Genomic DNA, 20,031 nt, shown 5'->3' on the forward strand with positions numbered 1-20,031 from the left:
AATTATTTTTTTTTTTATTATTCAAGTGCTTCGTCCATGAAGTTAACTCACAAATATGAAATGTCGATTGGTATTGGTGAGCAATGACCGCTCTCTTTTAGTATAATATTTAGAAGAAATTTAAAAAATGATAGCCATTTTGGGCGAAAATCGCACAAATAATGCAATTATTTTTCATTTTTATACAGTATACATTAGCCTTGCTTTTATCTGTATTTTTGTATTATCTATCTTTATTTAAGAATTTTAGGGATTTGTGCTTATTGTAATGCGCCGTGGTAAATTTAAACATATATTGAAGATTTATCGTGGATTGAACTTTCTTTTGATACAGCCATTTGGCTCACTATTCAAATTTTATTTATGTTTAAATTTTGCTCTAACGCCGAAAAGTTCCCGAAATCAAATATGAAGGGCCGAAAGTCATCTTGCAACCAATATAGATCACCGCAATTATTAATTGCTATCAATCGCTGCGCCTTGAGAAAATGAATGATAAATTTATACTTGTGTTTGGCAAGATGTATTTTTCAAATGTCTTTATTATGTGCCAGGGAGAGTAAGATAAACTGTGGAATAAGTTACTGGAAACAAACCAACCAAAAATCGGAAGAAAAACAGAAATTTATGTTTTAAGCTCAACATAAAAACATTTCGTAGTTTGGGGAAATAATTCGAGAAGAAGATCTATCATGGGCGTAAGATGCCGCAGCAAATGTTTCGAGCGTCGTGTCGTCATCAGGTTAACCCAAAGCGGCTATAATCTGGGCAATGATCATTTGAATGAGCATTTGAACGATGTATTGCACAGCTATATTTGCAATAGCTCCGAAACCCAATCGATTTTCCACCATTTCCTTAATTTCCTCAGGCGATGCGTTCTGAAATTCAATTGGCAATTGTCCTGTTTCAAAAATAATCGCCAGAGTCAAACTTTAATTACATTCAAATCTCTTATATTTTAGGGTCGAGGGGTTTAAATGATTCGTATTATTCTCCATCTCACCATTTTCATCGAGAAAGGAACTCAAATCCACAGGAGACAGTCCGTCGGGTGAGTTCGTTTGGGACTTGAATCCAGTCTCGTCGAAGGGCTGATTGCTCGAAAAACTTTCGGCTAATGTCACCAAAGATGTCAGCAACCGCTGTTTAGTGGCCGGATCCAACATACGGATGATATCGTCTGCAATGTAAAGGAATAAAACACGAAATTATGCTTACTAATTCTGCACGCTAAGATAACAATTTACTCTTATTTAATTATTTATTTTTTTTGAAGTAGATGGATTAGCTTATTACCAAGACTTTGGAAAATAGACGGTGCTGGCTGTCGATGAACTTGCGGATAGGGGATGTAATAATAAGGCGCTGCTGGCAACATCATTTGGCGTGATTCTCGCGAAACGGGTTCATTGGATTCGGTTACATTTGCCGGTTTCCCGTTAGCCATCAATGGCGAAAACGCCAACTAGTGCAAATAATACCCCAAAAAACAGTTTATACACGTTATAATACGTAATATATGGGCATTATTTGTATTAGTGATGAATAGGGAAACTTTTTTTTTAAATCTTACCAGTAGTAGAATCAAAGCGGAATAAGACATTTCTTTTTCTCAAAAGTGAATAGAAGATGAGATGACTGTTTACACGTACACCGGCGTGAGTCGATCCGCTGGCAACTGTTCCATTCCTGAACTCTTGCACTCAATTTATACATTTTTTTTTTGGCTTGCGATCCAGTTATTTAGACAACTATTTCCAACTTGTTTGGGCGTCGTGATTCACTGCAATGTTTTTAATTCACTACCTGTTTTTGTTTTTGTTGACCGATTCCCGTCGACATGCGTGACCTCCGAGAATAAAGTATCTGTTACTAAACTTTAACAAAAATCTTTGTAGCTGGAAAAGCAATCTAAAACTAAACCGTGTTGTGTTGTAAAATGTAATTAAAATTTTTATTTGTCAGCTGACACGATGACTAAATCCAAAATCGTTTCTAGCAAAAAGAAACGGTTCAGATGAAAAGACGAGTTGGAATATTTGTTAAATGTTTATTTTAATTTTTGACATGGTCTCATGGCTTAGATGGCAAAGCGCCTGCCTAGTAAGCAGGAGATCACGAGTTCGAGTCTCGTTGGGACCTTTTTAATGCAATCAAATGAGATGTGGTATCTATTGATAATTCTTTTGACAGATGCGGACAGATGTGTCGCACTTGTGTCTGTCGTAAATTTTTTCTTGGTTTAATGTGATTGATCTTTTTGTACAGTAAGGTGGGGCTTGCGCGATAATCTAGGCGTGATGATTTTGGTGTAGAGTCGACGACCGTGTAAGAATCACGTAAAATCATAGTCCCGCCGACCTTCAAAAACAAGTTTATTCTAATATAAGTGGGACCCTTCCGAATTCTCCTTCAAGCGGTTAGTCCCTCACTGATCCATTTTAATACGTTCAAGAATGCTTCGATTTATATTCATGCAAAATTTAATTCTATCTCAATAATTTTATATCTTAAAATGCGATATTTATTAGCTTGTTACAGCTGAGGCAACTCCTTTTACGATTTAAACGTTAAATCAACTAACCACTATAACTGGTTTGCGGCTGTGTTCCCCCCAAACGTTTAGAATAATGAGTTCAATGACTCCAATATTTTTTGGCGAAAAAACAAACGAACAGCCAATTACATGATAACTTGTCGTGGCGGTTCGGTAATCAGAATTCCTCTTAATTAGCTCGTGCAGTTTACTCTTTTAAACGCAAGAATAATCACATGTTCCGTATTCCTGGCGATGGCAAAAAAGACAAAAGACGACGAGCCAAACAGCGTCATCTAGCGGGAGTAGTAAAAACCGCGATTATTGTTTTTTGCAGGCCCATGACGTAATTGACTTTCAATAAGGCCGTAATTACAATATTCTGATGAGTCTCTACACAAATCAACTTCCAAACCTGAAGAATTTATTTTCGTGTTGATAATCCGTGGTTATCCTGTGTAACAACTCAACAATAAATTCATTTTCGCTTACTTTCTGTCTTTCTAAAGTCGAGCTGGTAAATGTGCAACACAGCTTCCCAAGTTCCCAGCAGATCCCGCCAGCAGTTCTCACGGAAGTTCGTCTGCACTTTGCAGTGCACCTGCACCAGTTGTCCAGTTAGTTGACAGCTTACAGTGCTCAGCAGGTGAGGCACAGCATACGTCCATAGCAAAGAAGGTGTGTGTTGTGAGCAGTCGGCCATCAGAATATTTTTTGGATAGTTTCTATCATTAAATTTTATTGTGGTGACTAGTGAGCAATTAGCATATATGGAGTTTGTTCACCAAGCAAGTTTGCTTTTGTTTCTTGATTGCCTAACCTGCGTTACCCACGAGTGTCCCATTACCCGGTAACGTGATTTTAACAATGCAGCAAGGAAATGTTTGAAACAGCCACCATGGTGACCATGGTGGGAGAAGTGAGGAATTGATTTTTTTGCACCTGCATTGCATTTTTCAATCTCCCCCTCCCCCTGTAAAAGAACTAGTGCTACAAGAAGATTTTGTTCTGCGTGTTTTTATTAGATCAAAATCACCCTGTCACTTAGCTCCAATGCTGCAGCATGCAACAAGTCTAAGCTTTTCAAGTACAGTGTGACTGTTGAAATTACCGCTGCTCGTGAAGAATCCAGAGATGTAGAACTATATTTCATGAAGTGAACTCAAACATTTAGTGACCAACAAAACCTATCTGTGAACTGCCAGTCCCAGTGTTAGCCTGACATAAAAAGAATTCCAATCTCCAACCTGGATTACAGTTCCAAATCAGGCAACAAAATATCTTTGTTGAAGTTTATGCCAGTGTAAAGAACGTCAGTGTTGACTTAATAAAATGGCTGATTCGACCAAAGACAACCCAGTTTAAATTGCTTCAATGTTTTAAAGTTCAATGGAGAAAAGTTCAGGTTGATAACAAGATTTTATTGAGTAAGACTATGCAACCCATGTTTAAGTAAAAATAACTTTTTCTGGATATTTTCATCAAAATTCCTTATATCTCTTTTCAGACTCTGGAATCTCTCAAGTCACGCCGACTTACCCGGGCAAGAATGCTGGTTCATTGCAAAACGCATCCGGGAAAAAACTGTTTTTGGTGATGGAAATCTTGCCATGGAGGAAAGTAATGCGTGACACTACTCGAGCTTATACCGAACTGGTGCTACAGTTTTGGCCAAAACAGAATTTGAAACCTCCCGCCTTTATCAAAAGCTATGTATACTATCTGAGGCAGGCGACTTCCACGTCACGATACAGTTGCTAAACGAGTATAAGGTGCATGGAATTCCACCGCATTTTTTCCATTTGAAAAGGCTAATTATTCGTTATATTCAGGCAACAGCAATTGTTATCTGGAACTCGACGAAGAAGATGTTGGAGAGAAATTTCAAACGTTCGTCAAAGAAAGTTTATTTATTTGGCCATTGAGCTCAGACTAATCAATCATATTTTGCATAGTTCCGGCCAATAATCCTGACAAAATATTTTCTACTAAACCACCCGTCCTGCCTCTCTCTCGGTCAAATCCTTTTGATCACCCTGTTCTCCTTGTAGGTAAAACAAGAGCGAGCCTACATAGATCTCTTGGCGTACATAACGTGAAAAGAAATGTGACCCCATCTTTTCTTCATACATTCGTAATGTGCTTTGGTAGCTATCCGCTTTCTGATCCCGGGATTCTCTTCTATTTAATTGGTTCCGACGCTGTTGTTTACAACGGTAACTCTCGACTCCCAGATGGTAAACGTGCTTACATTGACTCGCTGACTGAACTTACTTTACCACTTATATCGGTATGTATATTGTAAGTAGACACATACGTACGCTCTATCAAATAGTGTTAAAATTTTAACGACGACAGAACGCAGCATTACCGGAGCGATTGTGTATTCTTGCGTCCCTCCCTAAATCCCTTTTATTACTTACTCTGTTTTATATTGGACCTGGAACATTTGACGTATACAAATGACAATCACACATCTGTCGGTGCATTTGGTTCTTTCGGTTTTCTTCCACTTTTTTTGTAGGAGTAGGGAGAATCTAAATCCTACGACGGTATTGGAGATAGTCGTTACTTAGTTCATGTGCTAGCCTATGGCTATTCGAATCCAGTATTTTGTTTGGTTAGTTGTTTGTTTGTCAAACATGTTCAGCCGGTGACTAGAAAAGACTTTATTCTCAACAGCAGTCTGACTGGTTTCCTTCTTTTGTCGATTTCTTTTGAAATCAAGTTAATTTGAATAATTTGTGACAAGCAGTTTATTACATGGAAACCTTAAATTTTCCTGTTGATTAACAATTATGACTTGTCTCTTATTCAACGTTTCCTTGATTGTTGTTTCTGTCAATATTTCTTGTAACCCATTTTTCGTTTTTCATTTAGATAAACAGCATCCCGTTTGGAATGGAGAAACTTTGGATGTCGGTCGAGTTACGGATTTCTTTCCTCCCATAATTTTCAAAATGTCCTCGTATACGCCCATGTGAATGTGGGTGTATTCACGAGGACACCATTTATACCCTATCCTGTCTGGTGTAATTTCATTCTTCAGCGGATGGATGGAGCAACTGTAGATGCCTGGCTGCATTTCCCAGGCGCCAAGGTAGGACAAAATAATCTCTATTTTCTTCCTTTTTTGACTGTTTGGTGGCGTCGATTGTCAATCGTGACAAAGTACGTAGATTCCTGCACGATGATTTCCGTATGCGGTTGACTTGACTTGCGTTCTCTTGCCGTTTTTGTTTACTCAGCTAACAACTAGGGTTCGTTGCATAACTCAGAGTTGTTCGTTTCTCTATCTGATTTCTTCGTTTTCACTGCGGCTGTGATGGCAAGTGTTTTTCATTTCGATTGCACTTATTTGTTTTCAAGACACTTTAGCTGATTAAGGATGTGAGTGGGCACAATTTAACGTGTTGCATTTCCGGGAAAAGTTGGCTGACTGCACTCCAGCCGTGGCCTTTTGGTTTCTGACTCTGTTGACGGCTCTATTCGATGGAACGTATTTCATCTGTAGAAAGTGATGCCGTTTTATGTCTATTATTACTAAAGGTCAGGTCTGTTTCCCCCCCTTGTCAAAATTAACAGCTCTTGCTCCCCTTTTCCATTTTTATCTGATAATGTGACATGATACTACGACTACTTTTTATAATCGATAATCGATTATATCGACCCCACGGGGGAAACAGATTTTATCAATGAATTTAATTTTCAACGGAGTTAGTAACATAGGAAAGTATATAATAAAGATCTCTGGAGCTTAACGATGTTTGTATCAAAAGGACACGAAAAGGTTCCATGTATATTCACATCGACGTCACTGTATTTGTCTGTATTTGTCTACAGCTTAAATTCCGTGTTAGATTTTCTTTGGCCCGCGTGTTGTGCAATAAGGTGACACCATCCAGGCGATTGTTTTCGTCTTGTTGTGAAGTCGTCTAAATTTTATTACTACGAGCTTTTTTCTTAATTAAATACCACGACGATTGCGTCGTAATGTTCGAGGGGACGCTCTATTGGATTATCGACCATTTCGCATCGAGTGTAAATGCAATTTTGATTGGCCAAAACGTCTTTGCCTTTACCAAAGATTCGCACTTCCCCTCCGATCCGCAGCATTCCACACTGAAATCGTTTTCGTATCTTTTATCTGACGGATTTTGTGCTGCTGATCACTTGTTTTCTTTTCTGCTGTTTCTGTCGGTGTAGGGTTGAAATGACGACAACTAAACACGAACTACCAACAAAAACCCTTAAACAAACGAGAGAAAGTTAGAATTTAGCCGATTGAAAAATTGCCGTTCCATAACGACATCATCTTCTAAGACACTGAAGTAGACAAATCCGCGTGTAATATTCTTTTTGTCCTTTTCCGTTCTCTCGGTTTTAGCTACTGCCGACAAGTGAAAACCACATCTTGGAAAATTGTGTTGGCCATTTCATTATTTTGAGTTTTGACCCTCTTATTATTTTTGTAGTGCGTCGTATAATTAGAAGGTGGCTGTGTGTTTTTTCTATCACACAATCTCTCGACTATTTTGCCCGTCCTTCTGCTGGGCTCTGGGCCCCCTCTTTGAATTCTATTCAGCCTTTGCTAAATTAAAGAAAGCCTCGAGAAAAGCCTATTTTCTGACTCAAGTTCAACTCAAATGCAACGAGTGAATGATGAAAACCAGCAGCAAGTCTGCTCTTGCCTAGTTGCCTACCAACGAACAAGATGAACAAGATCTCTATCAAGACACACCTTATTCTGTTTACAACAGGAATGTTTTTCGTTTCTTTCTTTTTTCCCGGAGAACCACTTTTACGATGGGACGATATCATCAGCAATGTTTTTTTTATTGCAAACGCAATTAGTTCCATTAAGTGAACCAAGACCGGGAACATATGCAACACAATTACTTTCTATTGGTGTAGAAAAAAACTTGATAATGACTAAGTATCATAATTGTTGACTGAAACGGAAGCAGCATATATTCACTTCTTAATCTCTGGTTGTCTAAATATTTCACTCCCTAATTGAACCATCCCCCGTTTTGTTGCCGTCCGTTAAATCGCTTTATTGTCCGCAGTATGAAAGTATTTGTAACTATTGATAACTTGCTTTTGACTTTGAGCGTACGAGAAACCCAACATTTTCCTATGTTAAGCATAGACGTTTTCTTTTTAAGAGTTCTACCTCGTAAAGAACCAAACAAGTTATAGCGGTACGCGCGTATTTGAAATTTGAATGACACAACAAGTTAAAAATATGAAATTTTAAATGAAATTTTATTCCGATTGAAAAAGAGAAAAATCAAAGCATGAATATAAGACATTGAACCAGCCTTACAATCGATAATGGCCAACTTGCTCGGCCGCTATCTCCAGCGCAATGCACGTCAAGAACTGGTGGACTCATTTGAGGGTAATGAAACCCCCCGTCAAGGTAGTCAACTGCTGGACACCGACGGAGGAGTGAAGGTGACCTAGTCCTTTTACTGTAGAGGTTTTGTGATGGGTCGACACTTTCGTGTTTTCCTATTAACAATTCAACTCGTACAGTGCCAAGGATTCGGTAGTCCACACTCTTAAACACCAGTGCACTGCAGCAACTCCGTTGACGGGTTCATCCACCGATTCTTTCGGATTGTCAGCATTATTCATCATTGAACTTAAATAAAAAAAAAAAAAAAGAAGACAGCTACCGGGATCCGGCTTGCAGTAGTTTTTGGTACACTGTCCGGCACCTGTCTAAAGTCCCCGAAATGGTAAGGAATTGGTTTTGTGGAGATGGACGAGAAATGCGCACGTTGTGATGTAAATTTAATTTTTTAAAGTAAGTGGTTGAGTAAACCTTCTTTGTGTGATCAAGATTCCGGCATTCGATCGTTACTGGTAGATTCTCAATCACGTCGCTACAGGCGGCCCTGCGTCCCTCAGCATCTCCGTCGAAAATATAGAAATTTTCCTCGAAAAAACTTAACTTCACTCCATACTCCTCTTGCAATCTCTTAATGTTGGATCCAGCTCGTCCGATGACTCGTCCGCAGTCAGATCTTGGTATTCCAGTCACAACAATCTCGTAGTAGTTTACTTCTTCTGTCACGGATGACAAAATCACAAAATCGGGTGACGCAGTCGAAGAAGGCTTTTCCGTTGGCTGTTTAACTTCTTTTTCAGCTATTACGAGGCCTCTTGGAGACTTTTCTGCAGAGTCTGTTTGACCTGTTTTAGTAATTTTAGTGACCTCCGTTGGGGGTGAAATCGTCTGGGTGGTTTGTTTATTCTTTGATTTACTAGCAGCCGACGGCCCGAGTTGTTCTTTTTTCTTGTCTGTGACAATCAATTGATCGCTTAAAGGAAGACTCGGACTCTCGGACATGATAATCGAATCTATACCGTCGACACTCGTCACCGTGTACCCACTTATTGGTTTGTTGTGGTAACGGACATCACTAGATGCGAATTGTACTTTTGATTTGGCAGGGGCGGCTGGAACAGGTGGTTCGGTTTGGTCACGTTCCGTGATGAAAAAAGGCCTGAAGGGCAGTTGCTTTGAAACGCCGTTCATAAATTCCAGATCCATTTCGAAGCCGCATGTTTCGTCACTAGTGATTACTTTTTGTTCCTTATAGAAATGTACATAGATCCAAGTTGCTTTGAAAACGTGAATCATTTGCATGTCTAGCTCAAAACCACATGTGTCGTCACAGGTCACTTCGGTAGTCAGTAGAGTTTTGCCCTGGACTTGCTGAGACTGTGCAAAGTCTTCGTCCAAGACATCCGGCCACAGATTTTCAAAGAAATGCTACAGTACATTTACTCCGGCCAGACTATGGCTCCTTTGACGGACGCCATCGCTCAACCTCTGTTCGTACTTTCAGTCAAATACGATATCGAGGACCTTAAAGAAAAGTGTGTCCATTATCTACTGAAAAGCATCCGGACGAGTAATGCAGTTGACTTGTTGGTCTGGGCAAATCTTCATTCGGTGGATAAAATCCAAGAATCAACTCTTGACTTTGTGGCCATAAATTTCAAAATCATTTGTCAGTCGAATGAATGGGAGAACTTGATGAAGAACTATCCGGACTCAAGAGCTTGGATTCCTGGTGGCTCGACGTTATGTAGCTCTTTAAGAGATACGCCAGCCAAAGAGTTCTGTATAACTTTAAATGGTCAGACATTTGTCGTTTATTTGTGCAATGTTAAATGTTTGAAGCTTCATCGATATTAAAGACGATTTCTTTTTTACTTAAATTGTGTGCGTTCCAGCGGTTTCAGCGTCACCGCCAATATCCACAATTCCACATGAGTTCACGATCCTTGCAACAACAACACGTACAGCATGATACTGGACACTTAAGCAAGGTATTGGCCTTACTCTGAATCATTAGATTTCTAAGGTAATTAGAAATTCCATTCAACTTTTATTCTTCCACGGTTGACTGCTTCGTGCAGATTTGCTTTTTATCAGCACGGTCAGCTAGTGTGGCATCCGTGAATAGTGATTTTGACGAAATCTTTTTTTTTTGTGGTTCTTATTGCCAATCGATAATACGCTGTAAGTGAATCACATTTTATTCTTGAGAAATTAACAGTATCTTTTGTACGAAGTGTGATGGTAACCAGTGACGTAGTTGTCCATTTAGTCCAGTATTAACATTTTTACAACTTTTGAGAACTTATTGACCCAGATTCAGAAAAGAGGTTTCTAACAAGGCTCAACTGTGTGCACATCATTAAATGAATATAGATTAATCATGTGTTTGAAATTTAGCTAAGGTTGCAGAGAAATATTAAAAAAATAGCCGACTGCTGTCCTTCAAACGGTTCGAAATGGAAGATTTATTCATTCACCGAAGAAACGAGTCAAATGACTCAGATGTCAATTGGTTAAAAAGTGAGTTTTAAGCCGTAACCATTTGGTATTCATTTTGATGTATTAATTTTGATGTATTCATTTTGATATTGGTTGTTGTAGACCCATCCCCAGCGACGTCAACCTGCAGAAGGAAAGGCCAGTTTCCTTCACGCTCGAAGGTCACGGAGATCATTATGTAAAACGTTAGTTTTTTAAATTTGGTAATTTGTATGTTTTATCTATATTTTATGTGCTGTAGAGGTTGGGTGCATGTCCTTCCCGCTCGAAGGTCACGGAGATCATTACATGAAAATTGTCATGCAGTGGTGTAAGAGGTTGGGTGAGAACGAGACGTATTACATCCATTTTGTTTTGTTTTTAATATTGGCTGTTGTAGACCCATCCCCAACAACGTCAACCTGCAGAAGGAAAGGCCAGTTTTCCTTCAATCGAAGGTCATGGAGATCATTACATGTCATGCAATGGTGAAGAGGTTGGGTGAGAACGACACGTGTTGCACCATTATCAAGCAGGTAAAATAGCCGCAAGGCTTAGGGGTGAGGGTGAGAAAAATATCGTAGAAAAGGAGAGAGAAAAGGCCATAGAAATCAGTCGAGTGAGGATCTCCGACACGGCAACAACTACTTTCTTCGTCGTAATATCAGTTCGCAATCATGGGTAAGTATTCAATTGTATATCGAGCCGTGAATCAATTCTATTTTGTTTTTAGTTGTATGTATATTACCAGTTATATTCGAAAACTAATTTACAAATCCTTGATTGTTTAGTTGATAATGGCGTTGGGTTGCTGTTGGGTGTTGTATCGTTGATGCCGAGCACGAGAGAGATAGGGCGATAGAAATAAATCGAGCGAGCGTCTCCGACACGGCAACATTTGCATTCTTCGTGTTCGTGGTATTTCCAGTATTCAATCACGGGTAAATATTTTGTACTTTTACATGGAGTTTTGTAACAATTTCTACTTCCTTTCTATGTATTAATATGCCCGTAATTATTGAATATTGTCAAGTAAACTATGCCGTCGTGCTGCGCTACACACTACAACTGATGCTGCTCCGAGCTACTACACCGAAGTATTATTCTTCCTCGAGCTACGCTACAAAAGCGCATGGGTGCTACACCAGCGAGTCTCCCGAGTACTACTCTGCTCCCAGCTACTAAACTGAGGTATCTGAGTATTAACCTCGTGTTGAAGAATCTAGTCAAGTTATTTGACGCAAGTTGCTTAATGTGAAAATTTCTTACATTTAGCCAAAAGTAACGGACTGAAGGTGCTAAAAGTTTTTGCTGAGGACGGTAGCAGGTCGAGTCCTCCCTAAATACTTGAGCGAATGGACAACCGAGAAGTTGAATGCGGAAAGTGTTAATGTGTTGCCCAAAGCTAATGTTGAGGGTGCAAGCTTGGAAGACAACAAGGTCCCATTGACCTTAAAACAATGGTCGAAAGGTAAACAGTTATTTCAATACATGTTTTGTTAGCGATGTTAATTAAAATCTAAAAATTATTTCATCAGGTTTAAACTGACCATGTTGCCGTTGCTGTCGGTTTGAACGCAAACACGGATTTGGCTGTCGCTTTTGGTTTGGAAATTGATTCGAATTTTGGTAGTTGTCGAGTCAATGCCGAGTTTGAAGCAGATCAAACGTCTGGTTGGTAAGAATCCTTGAACATTTTCATTTCATATTAATTTTAATACAGTGTGTGATTAAAACTCAACCAACATTGACTGCTCTGATATTGCTAGATAGTATATGAAGTTTTTGTAAAGTAATTTTACACCTTTGGTGGTAAATTTAGATTCTAATTTTTGGTTTTGGACTTGATTTTTTATTAAGCCAAAGATGCTGCCTGCTTTTATGATATCAAATTGGATCGTCGTCGTGTGGAACATCATGACCACGCTGTTGTATCAGAGCGATTGGCTAGAGAGCATATGATTGGCAATGCATGCATGCAACATGGGTGAAGGACTGCAGCGCAATATTTGTCACTATCTGCATTCTTCGTCGTATTTTCAGTACGCTATCATGGGTAAATATTCTATTATCTAGAGTTTTGTATCAATTTATATTTTTTTTCTATTTGTTAATATGCCAGTTATTGAATATCAATGTTCTAATAATTTACCATCTAGTTAACTATGGCGTCTTGCTGCTGTATGTTGTATCGTTGATGGCTGGGTCAGCCATTGGTGTACCGATGTCTCCTGGGTATTGCAGATACCAAGCCGCAACGCCGCCGCCTTACTGCACAACAACAACACACGAAACAACCGGTTACCACACCACCAAGGCTGCAGAATATTATACCACAACTTATGATGCCCCGAGCTACTACATTGAAGCCCTGAAGTATAACTCTGCCCCGAGTTGCCTCAACAAAGAGGCTGAGTACTACACCGAGGTTTCCAAGTACTACACCATCAAGGCATCAGAGTACTACACCACCAGGGCACCGGAGTACTACACCACCATGGCACCGGAGTACTACACCACCAAGGCACCGGAGTACTACACCACCAAGGCACCGGAGTACTACACCACCAAGGCACCGGAGTACTACACCACCAAGGCACCGGAGTGCTACACCACCAAGGCACCGGAGTGCTACACCACCAAGGCACCGGAGTGCTACACCACCAAGGCACCGGAGTGCTACACCACCAAGGCACCGGAGTGCTACACCACCAAGGCACCGGAGTACTACACCACCAAGGCACCGGAGTACTACACCACCAAGGCACCGGAGTACTACACCACCAAGGCACCGGAGTACTACACCACCAAGGCACCGGAGTACTACACCACCACTTGTGCTGTCCCAGCCTTTTACACCTAGTTTCAACTACTACTGTTTCTAGCCACTACACCGAAGCTCCAGCTTATTATACCACCAAAGCGGTAGAGTACTACAACGAAGCGCCCAAATTCTATCTGCCCGAGCTACGAAATTACATCTGTGGAGGCCCAGTACTACTTAGTACCTACTTTTTACACAGTGGATGGTCCTTAATACTACGTTGAACCGAAATACTACTCTTGAGACTCCAGTTTACTACACCACAAACCTACGCTGCCCCTAGCTATTAAACCGAAGCTGCCAAGTCCTACACCGAAAAGGCCGAATATTACCCAATGACGTATGCTGCCCTAGTTTACTACACAGAGGAACCCAAGATTAACTCTGCTCCAACCAACACCAAACAAGAGGATCCGTTTTACTACACCACCAAGGCCCCTGAGTATCACAATGTAACCTACACTGGTCCCAGCTACTACTTGAATCTCCAAAGTATTACTCTGCCCCGAGTTACTACACCACTAAAGCATTTGGATATTACTCCACGACCTACGCTTCTTCTAGAGAAAGTCTACTAAATACTAGTCGAAATTTCAGTTTGATTTAATAGTGTTCAGTTTTGTCGGTTATCATACTAGTCACTGGTATTGTTGTTCTTAAATGAGAAAATAAATATTTTAATGACGGTAATCTTCAATCATGTAAGACTTCTCTTTACACCTCCAAGCCATTGCGATGGGACTTAATTTCAAATGTGGTGGAGTGACTTGCTCTAGTCGCTCTGTATTCGGAAATTTTCTGGTGCTTGGAAAAACTCCATTTTCAGGTTAAATTACGAAAGACTGTTAAGGGTTTACTCTAAATTAGTAAAGTTTGTATTTTCAACTCAAGTCACTTGACAAAACTTAAAAGTAAATGTAAAACTTCAAAGTTGTAAGACAAAACATTAAAAGGAATTGCTTTGTTATCCCACCTCCACCCACAATTCCACCACATTTTACAATCACATACATATATACATACACTTAAGTTAACCCGTTGGCTGCCACGCCATACAACCCGTAGGTTGCTCTCTACTACTCTACGCGCCACGTCTGAAGGATCCGTGACCAAAGTGGGACTTGCCATTGCTGACAAGTCCGTGCTGACAAGGGGGGGACTAAGGTGCATTGCCTTATAACAGGCTTGCCTTGCGGCAAATTTTGGGCTTGGCGACTCTCCGACCCCGCGGCTTGTAAACCACGAGACCGAACAGCGCGGCCCGTGCAGGGGAGAACAAAGGCGTGGCAGACAACGGGTTAACTAACACTAACACAAACGTAGTAATACCAACAATACGATGATCCACGTTGATGACGAGTCTCGGTGTCGGTCGCGATTCCACCGAGTTTCGTTCGCACCAGGAGCAGGGGCAACATCCGACGGAGACCGGTGACGACTGTTAAAGATGACAATATCCATCTTCTCGACGTCTCCTCTGCATTACCTGAATAAAAACAAAACAATTCTTATTAAGTTACATGCCAATAAAAGTTACATAATAGTCACATAATACATATAAGTTCATTGATATGGTTTTTTTGCTCAAAACTTCAAAGGCGCACTTTAAATTGCTTAAAATCTACCTAACAATGTTGAGAACTGTACACATAACAAAGCTCACTTGCTAGTCTTAAAAAAAAATTCCGAAAGTAGACCGGAAGTAACCACAGCGCCTCAACCATTGAGCTGTCGTCAAATTAAACCACATATTCGTGATCTCCATGAAATTTGGGGTCGATTAGGTATGATTTAAACGAAATCCAAAATTTGGCCAAAATCGAGAATTTTCCTGAACTATAGTTCAGGAAAATTTTCAAAACCGGAAGTACGCGTACGTAAAAAACACAACATGAACTTTACCCCAAATTTTACGAGGATCACGAATATGTGGTTCTTTTGTGCGTCAGATCAATATTTACTAAACTACTGACAGAAATGAGAAAACCGGAAGTAGAAAAAAAACTCATTTTTAAAAATCTAACAAGTGAGCTTTGTTGGGGGAATAGTTATCGTCAATTATCACTACAAAATTACCACAAAAAACGGTCGATAAACGTTTAAAGAGATGTGCAAAGTTACTGAAACTGACGGTTTTGACAGCTGAAAATGATCGAAAAGCCATCTAGCGTTAGAAAAAAGAAACGTCTAAGAAAAACACTTCGTTTGCGCGTAAGAACTAAGAAGGGCCCGATTTAGAAATTATTACACAGACACAGAGTTTAAAGCAAGTAGAATATTAGTAGATAATCTACGAAAATAAGAAAATTTTCGGGTACCTGGGCATAATCCTGTGGTGAGTGACTGCAGGTGTGTAACAGCAACTGAAGTAATCCAGCTTCGCCAGTGAAGCAAGAACAGTTCTTTTTGCAGCATAAGAAGCACTGAAGCAGTGAAGCTGGATGAGCGTAGGTCTTGAAGATAAGGATGGAGCATGATGGAAGTCCCTCTTCTGTCATGGACAAAATTCAGCATTAGCTCGAGGATATCCGTGGGGATCTTGCCTGCTCTGTATAAAAAAGTGTTACATTAATGAAAACATAAAAATTAGAAAAGCACATTAATCTTTACCTTTTCTAAGAAGCACATCAAAGAAATGTTTATGATGAAAAAACGTAAAAATGGATTCACAGCAAGCAACAGCATTACTCCACATGTTGAGATAAATTTCCTAATGCTAAAGAAAGTGTCATGAAGTATTGTAAATTAGCTTGGTGATAGGTGGTATTGATGCTTACCTTTATCATTTGGGTGATGAATTTAGTAAGGCCTTTGACTTTCATCAAACAGATCTGGTACATGTGCCTGCACATGACAGGTTATTCACTTCACACACTTCATGTCTCTGAAACTGTAAGTGGGAATGGGACAAGGAAATTCTCAACGTTATTTACAAATTGACATAGATTTACTTATGAGAAATAAAACTGTACCTATCTCTTAGCTGGGTTGCCTTCTGAACAGAGTAAACACATCCATAACCACAAAGATGCTGTTGCAGGGTACACCACCAAACTGCGAGATTCAGAAAAGATCCTATGGTTCACGGGCAAGGATACCTATGTTATAAGAAAATCTAAATTGTTATGGTCTGGTAGCAGTCACGGGGAAATACCTTTTCTCGGCACATTTGTATTCCACTACATGTGTGCTCCAACCATGAGTTTTAGGCTTTTGACAGCATGATGGGCCTATAATGGATGGAAAGTGACTGAGCGCTAAGTCAACTTGTTGTCAGAATGACTGACAGTATGCATCTAGAATTTGAAGAAATAAGTTAGTACAGTATAAAAATAAGGTAAATAGGTAAGATAAACCTACACAAGATTCGAAGTTCAATTTGGTATATGAAATCACAGGAATATAAGTATAAATTAGCTACAATTTGTTTCGCCCTTTTGGCCTCGTTTCACGACGTTTCAACAACAAAGGCGACACTGGCGACATCTAGTAATGAGTTTTGAATCCTAAGTCGGTTGCAAAGTCACAGCTCATTATTATTGGAATTGGAGTTCTATTGTCACTTAGTGGAGTTCTACTGTCGAGCATTGGAGTTCTATTGTCGGGTATTTTAAATAAAATATTGGGGTTCTATTGTCGGTGGAGTTCTATTTTCGGGTATTTTTAATAATATTGCAAGCAACTTTGGATTCAAATCTCGTTACTAGATGTCGCCAGTGTCGCCTTTGTTGTTTTACGTCGTGAAACGAGGCCAAAAGGGCGAAACAATTGGATGCTTTTTAATACTTATATTCCTGTTATTTCATATACCAAATTGAACTTCGTATCACATGTAGGTTTATCTTGACTTAATTTCCTAATTGTTATACTGTACTAACTTATTTCGTCAAATTTTAGGTCCATACTGTCAGTCATTCAAAAAAGTTGACTTAAAGCTCAGTCGCTTTCCCTCCAATAGACCCATCATGTTGTCAAAAGCCTAAAACTCATGTGTGAAGCTCACATATTGTGGAATACAAATGTGTGGAGTCAAGGTATTTCCCCATTACTGCTACCACACCAACCACACCACGTCAAATCACAAATGCCTTACTAAATTCAGCACCATTCACCCATATGATAAAGGTAATTGTCAATATAACCTATCACCACGCTACTGCAATACTTCACGACAATTTCTTTAGTATCAGAAAATTTACCTCAACCTAAGGAGTAAGGCTGTTGGTTGCTGTGATTTCCATTTTTGTGGTTTTTTATCATGAAAATCTTCAGTATGCTTCTTAGTATAGGTAAAGATTGAAATGCTTTATTAACTATTATATTTTCAATTCATTAATGCATAACATTTTTTTTACAGAGCACGTAATAGATCCTTAAGCCAATGCTGACCTTTGTCCATGAAGGAAGAGGGACATCCAGCAACGTTCTGCTCCATCCTTATCTTCCCGACGTACGCTCATCTAGCTTCACTGCTTTTGCTGCTACAATTTGTTTTACTTCACCGGCGAGTTGGAACACTGTAGTAGTCGCTACCCTTTGCTGTTACACACCTGCAGTTACCTACCACGGGATTATGCCCAGGTACCCGACAATTGACTTACTTTCGTAGATTATCTACTAATAATCTAGTCGCGTTAAACTCTGTGACAGTCTGTGTAATAATTCCAAAATCAGGCCCTTCTTGCGCGCAAACAAAGTTTTTCTTGGACGTTTCTTTTTTCTAACGCTAGATGGCTTTTTAAAAATTTGCAGCTGTCAAAACAGTCAGTTTCAGTTACTTTGGACATGTTTTTGAACATTTATTGGCAGTTATTTTGTTGAAATATTTAGTGATAATTGACGATAATTATATCCGCAACAAAGCTCACTTGTTAGATTTTTAAAAATTAGTTTTTTTTTCTACTTCCGGTTTTCTCATTTCTGTCAGTAGTTTAGTAAATATTGATCTGACGTACAAAAGAACCACATATTCGTGATCCTCGTAAAATTTGTGGTAAAGTTCATGTTCTGTTTTTTACGTACGCGTACTTCCGGTTTCGAAAATTTTCCTGAACTATAGTTCAGGAAAATTCTCGATTTTGGCCAAATTTTGGATTTCGTTTAAATCACACCTAATCGACTCCAAATTTTATGGAGATCACGAATATGTGGTTTAATTTGACGACAGCTCAATGGTTGAGGCGCTGTGGTTACTTCCGGTATACTTCCGGAATTTTTTTTAAAGACTAGCAAGTGAGCTTTGTTCTGTTTACAGTTCTCAATATTGCAAGCTTGATTTAAACTTAAAAAAATTGCATATTTAAATATTTGAGCTAAAACACCGTATTATTGTTTCTATCTGTATTATGTAACTTTTATTGGCATGTCACTAAATAAGAATTGTTTTCTCTTTAATCAGGTAATGCAGAAGAGACGTCGAGAAGATGGACATCAAAACATCGCCGGTATATCCAAAACGTCAGCGTGGATCATCATTTGTTGTTGGTAATATGTTTGTGTTTGTGTAAGTTAACCCGTTGTCTGCCACGCCTTTGTTCTCCCCTAGCTCCTTTGCACGGGCTGCGTGCGCTGTTCGGTCTCGTGGTTTTCATGCCGCGGGATCGGAAAGTCGTACCAGCCCAAAACTTGCCGCAAGGCGCCTGTTAAGGCAATGCACTATAGGGACTTCCCCCTTGTCGATGCGGTGATGGATTCTCCTGTCACCGTGTCAGCCCGGACTTGTCAGCAATGGCAAGTCCCACTTTGGTCACGGATCCTTCAGACGTGGCGCGTAGAGTAGTAGAGAGCAACCTACGGGTTGTATGGCGTGGCAGCCAACGGGTTAACTTAAGTGTATGTATGTATATGTTTATGTGACTGTAAAATGTGGTGGAATTGTGGGTGGAGGTGGGACAGTAAAGCAATTCTTATCAAGTTTTCTCTTACAACTTTAAAGTTTTACATTTACTTTAAGTAAGAGTTAAGTGACTTGAGTTGAAATAAAACTTCACAAATTTAGAGTAAACCTGTAACAGTCTTTCGTAACTTAACCTGAAAATGGAGTTTTTCCAAGCACCAGAAAATTTCCGAATGCAGAGCGACTAGAGCAAGTCACTTCCACCACATTTGAAATTAGGACCCATCGCAATGGCTTGGAGGTGTTCAGAGAAGTCTTACAAGACGATTACCCTCAATACAAAATTTATTTTCTCATATAAGAACAACAACAATATCAGTGACTAGTATGATATGACCGAAAAATCTGAACACAGTTAAATCAAACTGAAATTTCGTCTAGTATTTAGGAGCCTCCCTCAAGCAAACTGAAGAAGCGTAGGCCTTGGTGTAATATTCAAATGCTTTAATGGTGTAGTAACTCGGGAAAGAGTAATACTTTGGATCTTCAGTGTAGTAGCTAAGGCTAGCGTAGATTGCAGTGTGATACTCAGGGACATTGGTGGTGTAGTAAACCGGATCCTCTGTTTGGTGTTGGCTGGAGCAGAGTTATACTTGGGTTTGGGTAATATTCGGCCTTTTCGGTGTAGTACTTGGCGGTTTCGGTTTAGTAGCTAGGGGCAGCGTAGGTTGTGATGTAGTAAACTGGAAACTCAAAGCAGTATTTCGGTTCAACGTGGTATTTAGGACCATCCACTGTGTAATAAGTAGGTGCTACGTAGTACTGGGCCGCCGCAGTTGTATTTCGCAGCTCGGGCAGATAGTATTTGGGCGCTTCGGTGTAATACTCTACTACTTTGGTGGTGTAATAAGCTGGAGCTTCGATGTAGTAGCTAGGCACAGTAGTAGTTGGAAACCTCGGTATAAAAGGCTGGGACAGCATACGTGGTGGTG

The 20,031-nt window shown here is 39.8% G+C and overlaps 2 protein-coding genes, 3 long non-coding RNA genes and 1 other non-coding gene across 13 annotated transcripts in view; 3 read left to right on the top strand and 3 right to left on the bottom strand.

Moving 5' to 3' along the window:
• The window catches only part of LOC124197265 (proteoglycan 4-like), a 70,493-nt gene extending 56,694 nt beyond the window's left edge, over nt 1-13,799 (top strand). For 2 of the 5 annotated variants that reach the window (XM_046592646.1, XM_046592645.1), the window contains exons 3-7: nt 11,413-11,570; nt 11,655-11,850; nt 11,918-12,057; nt 12,240-12,435; nt 12,539-13,799. In XM_046592646.1, coding sequence (XP_046448602.1) covers nt 12,348-12,435; nt 12,539-13,242 — 792 coding nt within the window. In that variant the 5' untranslated portion in view covers nt 11,413-11,570; nt 11,655-11,850; nt 11,918-12,057; nt 12,240-12,347 and the 3' untranslated portion in view covers nt 13,243-13,799. Of the gene's footprint in view, nt 1-10,873; nt 10,916-10,992; nt 11,061-11,170; nt 11,321-11,412; nt 11,571-11,654; nt 11,851-11,917; nt 12,058-12,239; nt 12,436-12,538 lie in introns of those variants that run through there. The other 3 variants (XR_006876066.1, XM_046592644.1, XM_046592647.1) reach the window with 3 other exon arrangements.
• Nucleotides 1-20,031, bottom strand: part of LOC124197282 — a 78,958-nt gene that overhangs the window by 45,459 nt on the left and 13,468 nt on the right. The gene's annotated exons all lie outside the window — the stretch shown is intronic.
• Nucleotides 508-1,704, bottom strand: LOC124197275. The gene is made up of 4 exons (XM_046592657.1): nt 1,577-1,704; nt 1,300-1,468; nt 1,007-1,183; nt 508-904 (listed from the first exon to the last, which is right to left on the bottom strand). The coding sequence occupies exons 1-4, from the start codon at nt 1,604-1,606 to the stop codon at nt 744-746; spliced, it is 537 nt and encodes a 178-aa protein (XP_046448613.1). The 5' UTR covers nt 1,607-1,704; the 3' UTR covers nt 508-743.
• On the top strand, nt 2,073-2,145 carry Trnat-agu. Its single transcript has one exon. It is a non-coding gene; the product is annotated as a tRNA-Thr (tRNA).
• Nucleotides 14,490-16,257, bottom strand: LOC124197290. The gene is made up of 6 exons (XR_006876090.1): nt 16,176-16,257; nt 15,981-16,093; nt 15,892-15,919; nt 15,814-15,818; nt 15,522-15,751; nt 14,490-14,689 (listed from the first exon to the last, which is right to left on the bottom strand). It is a non-coding gene; the product is annotated as an uncharacterized LOC124197290 (long non-coding RNA).
• Nucleotides 17,271-18,954, top strand: LOC124197289. Its single transcript, XR_006876089.1, has 4 exons — nt 17,271-17,328; nt 17,388-17,492; nt 17,561-17,784; nt 18,602-18,954. It is a non-coding gene; the product is annotated as an uncharacterized LOC124197289 (long non-coding RNA).

Source organism: Daphnia pulex, chromosome 7 (genome assembly GCF_021134715.1).
Source record: "Daphnia pulex isolate KAP4 chromosome 7, ASM2113471v1".
In the NCBI taxonomy this organism is placed as follows: domain Eukaryota; kingdom Metazoa; phylum Arthropoda; class Branchiopoda; order Diplostraca; family Daphniidae; genus Daphnia; species Daphnia pulex.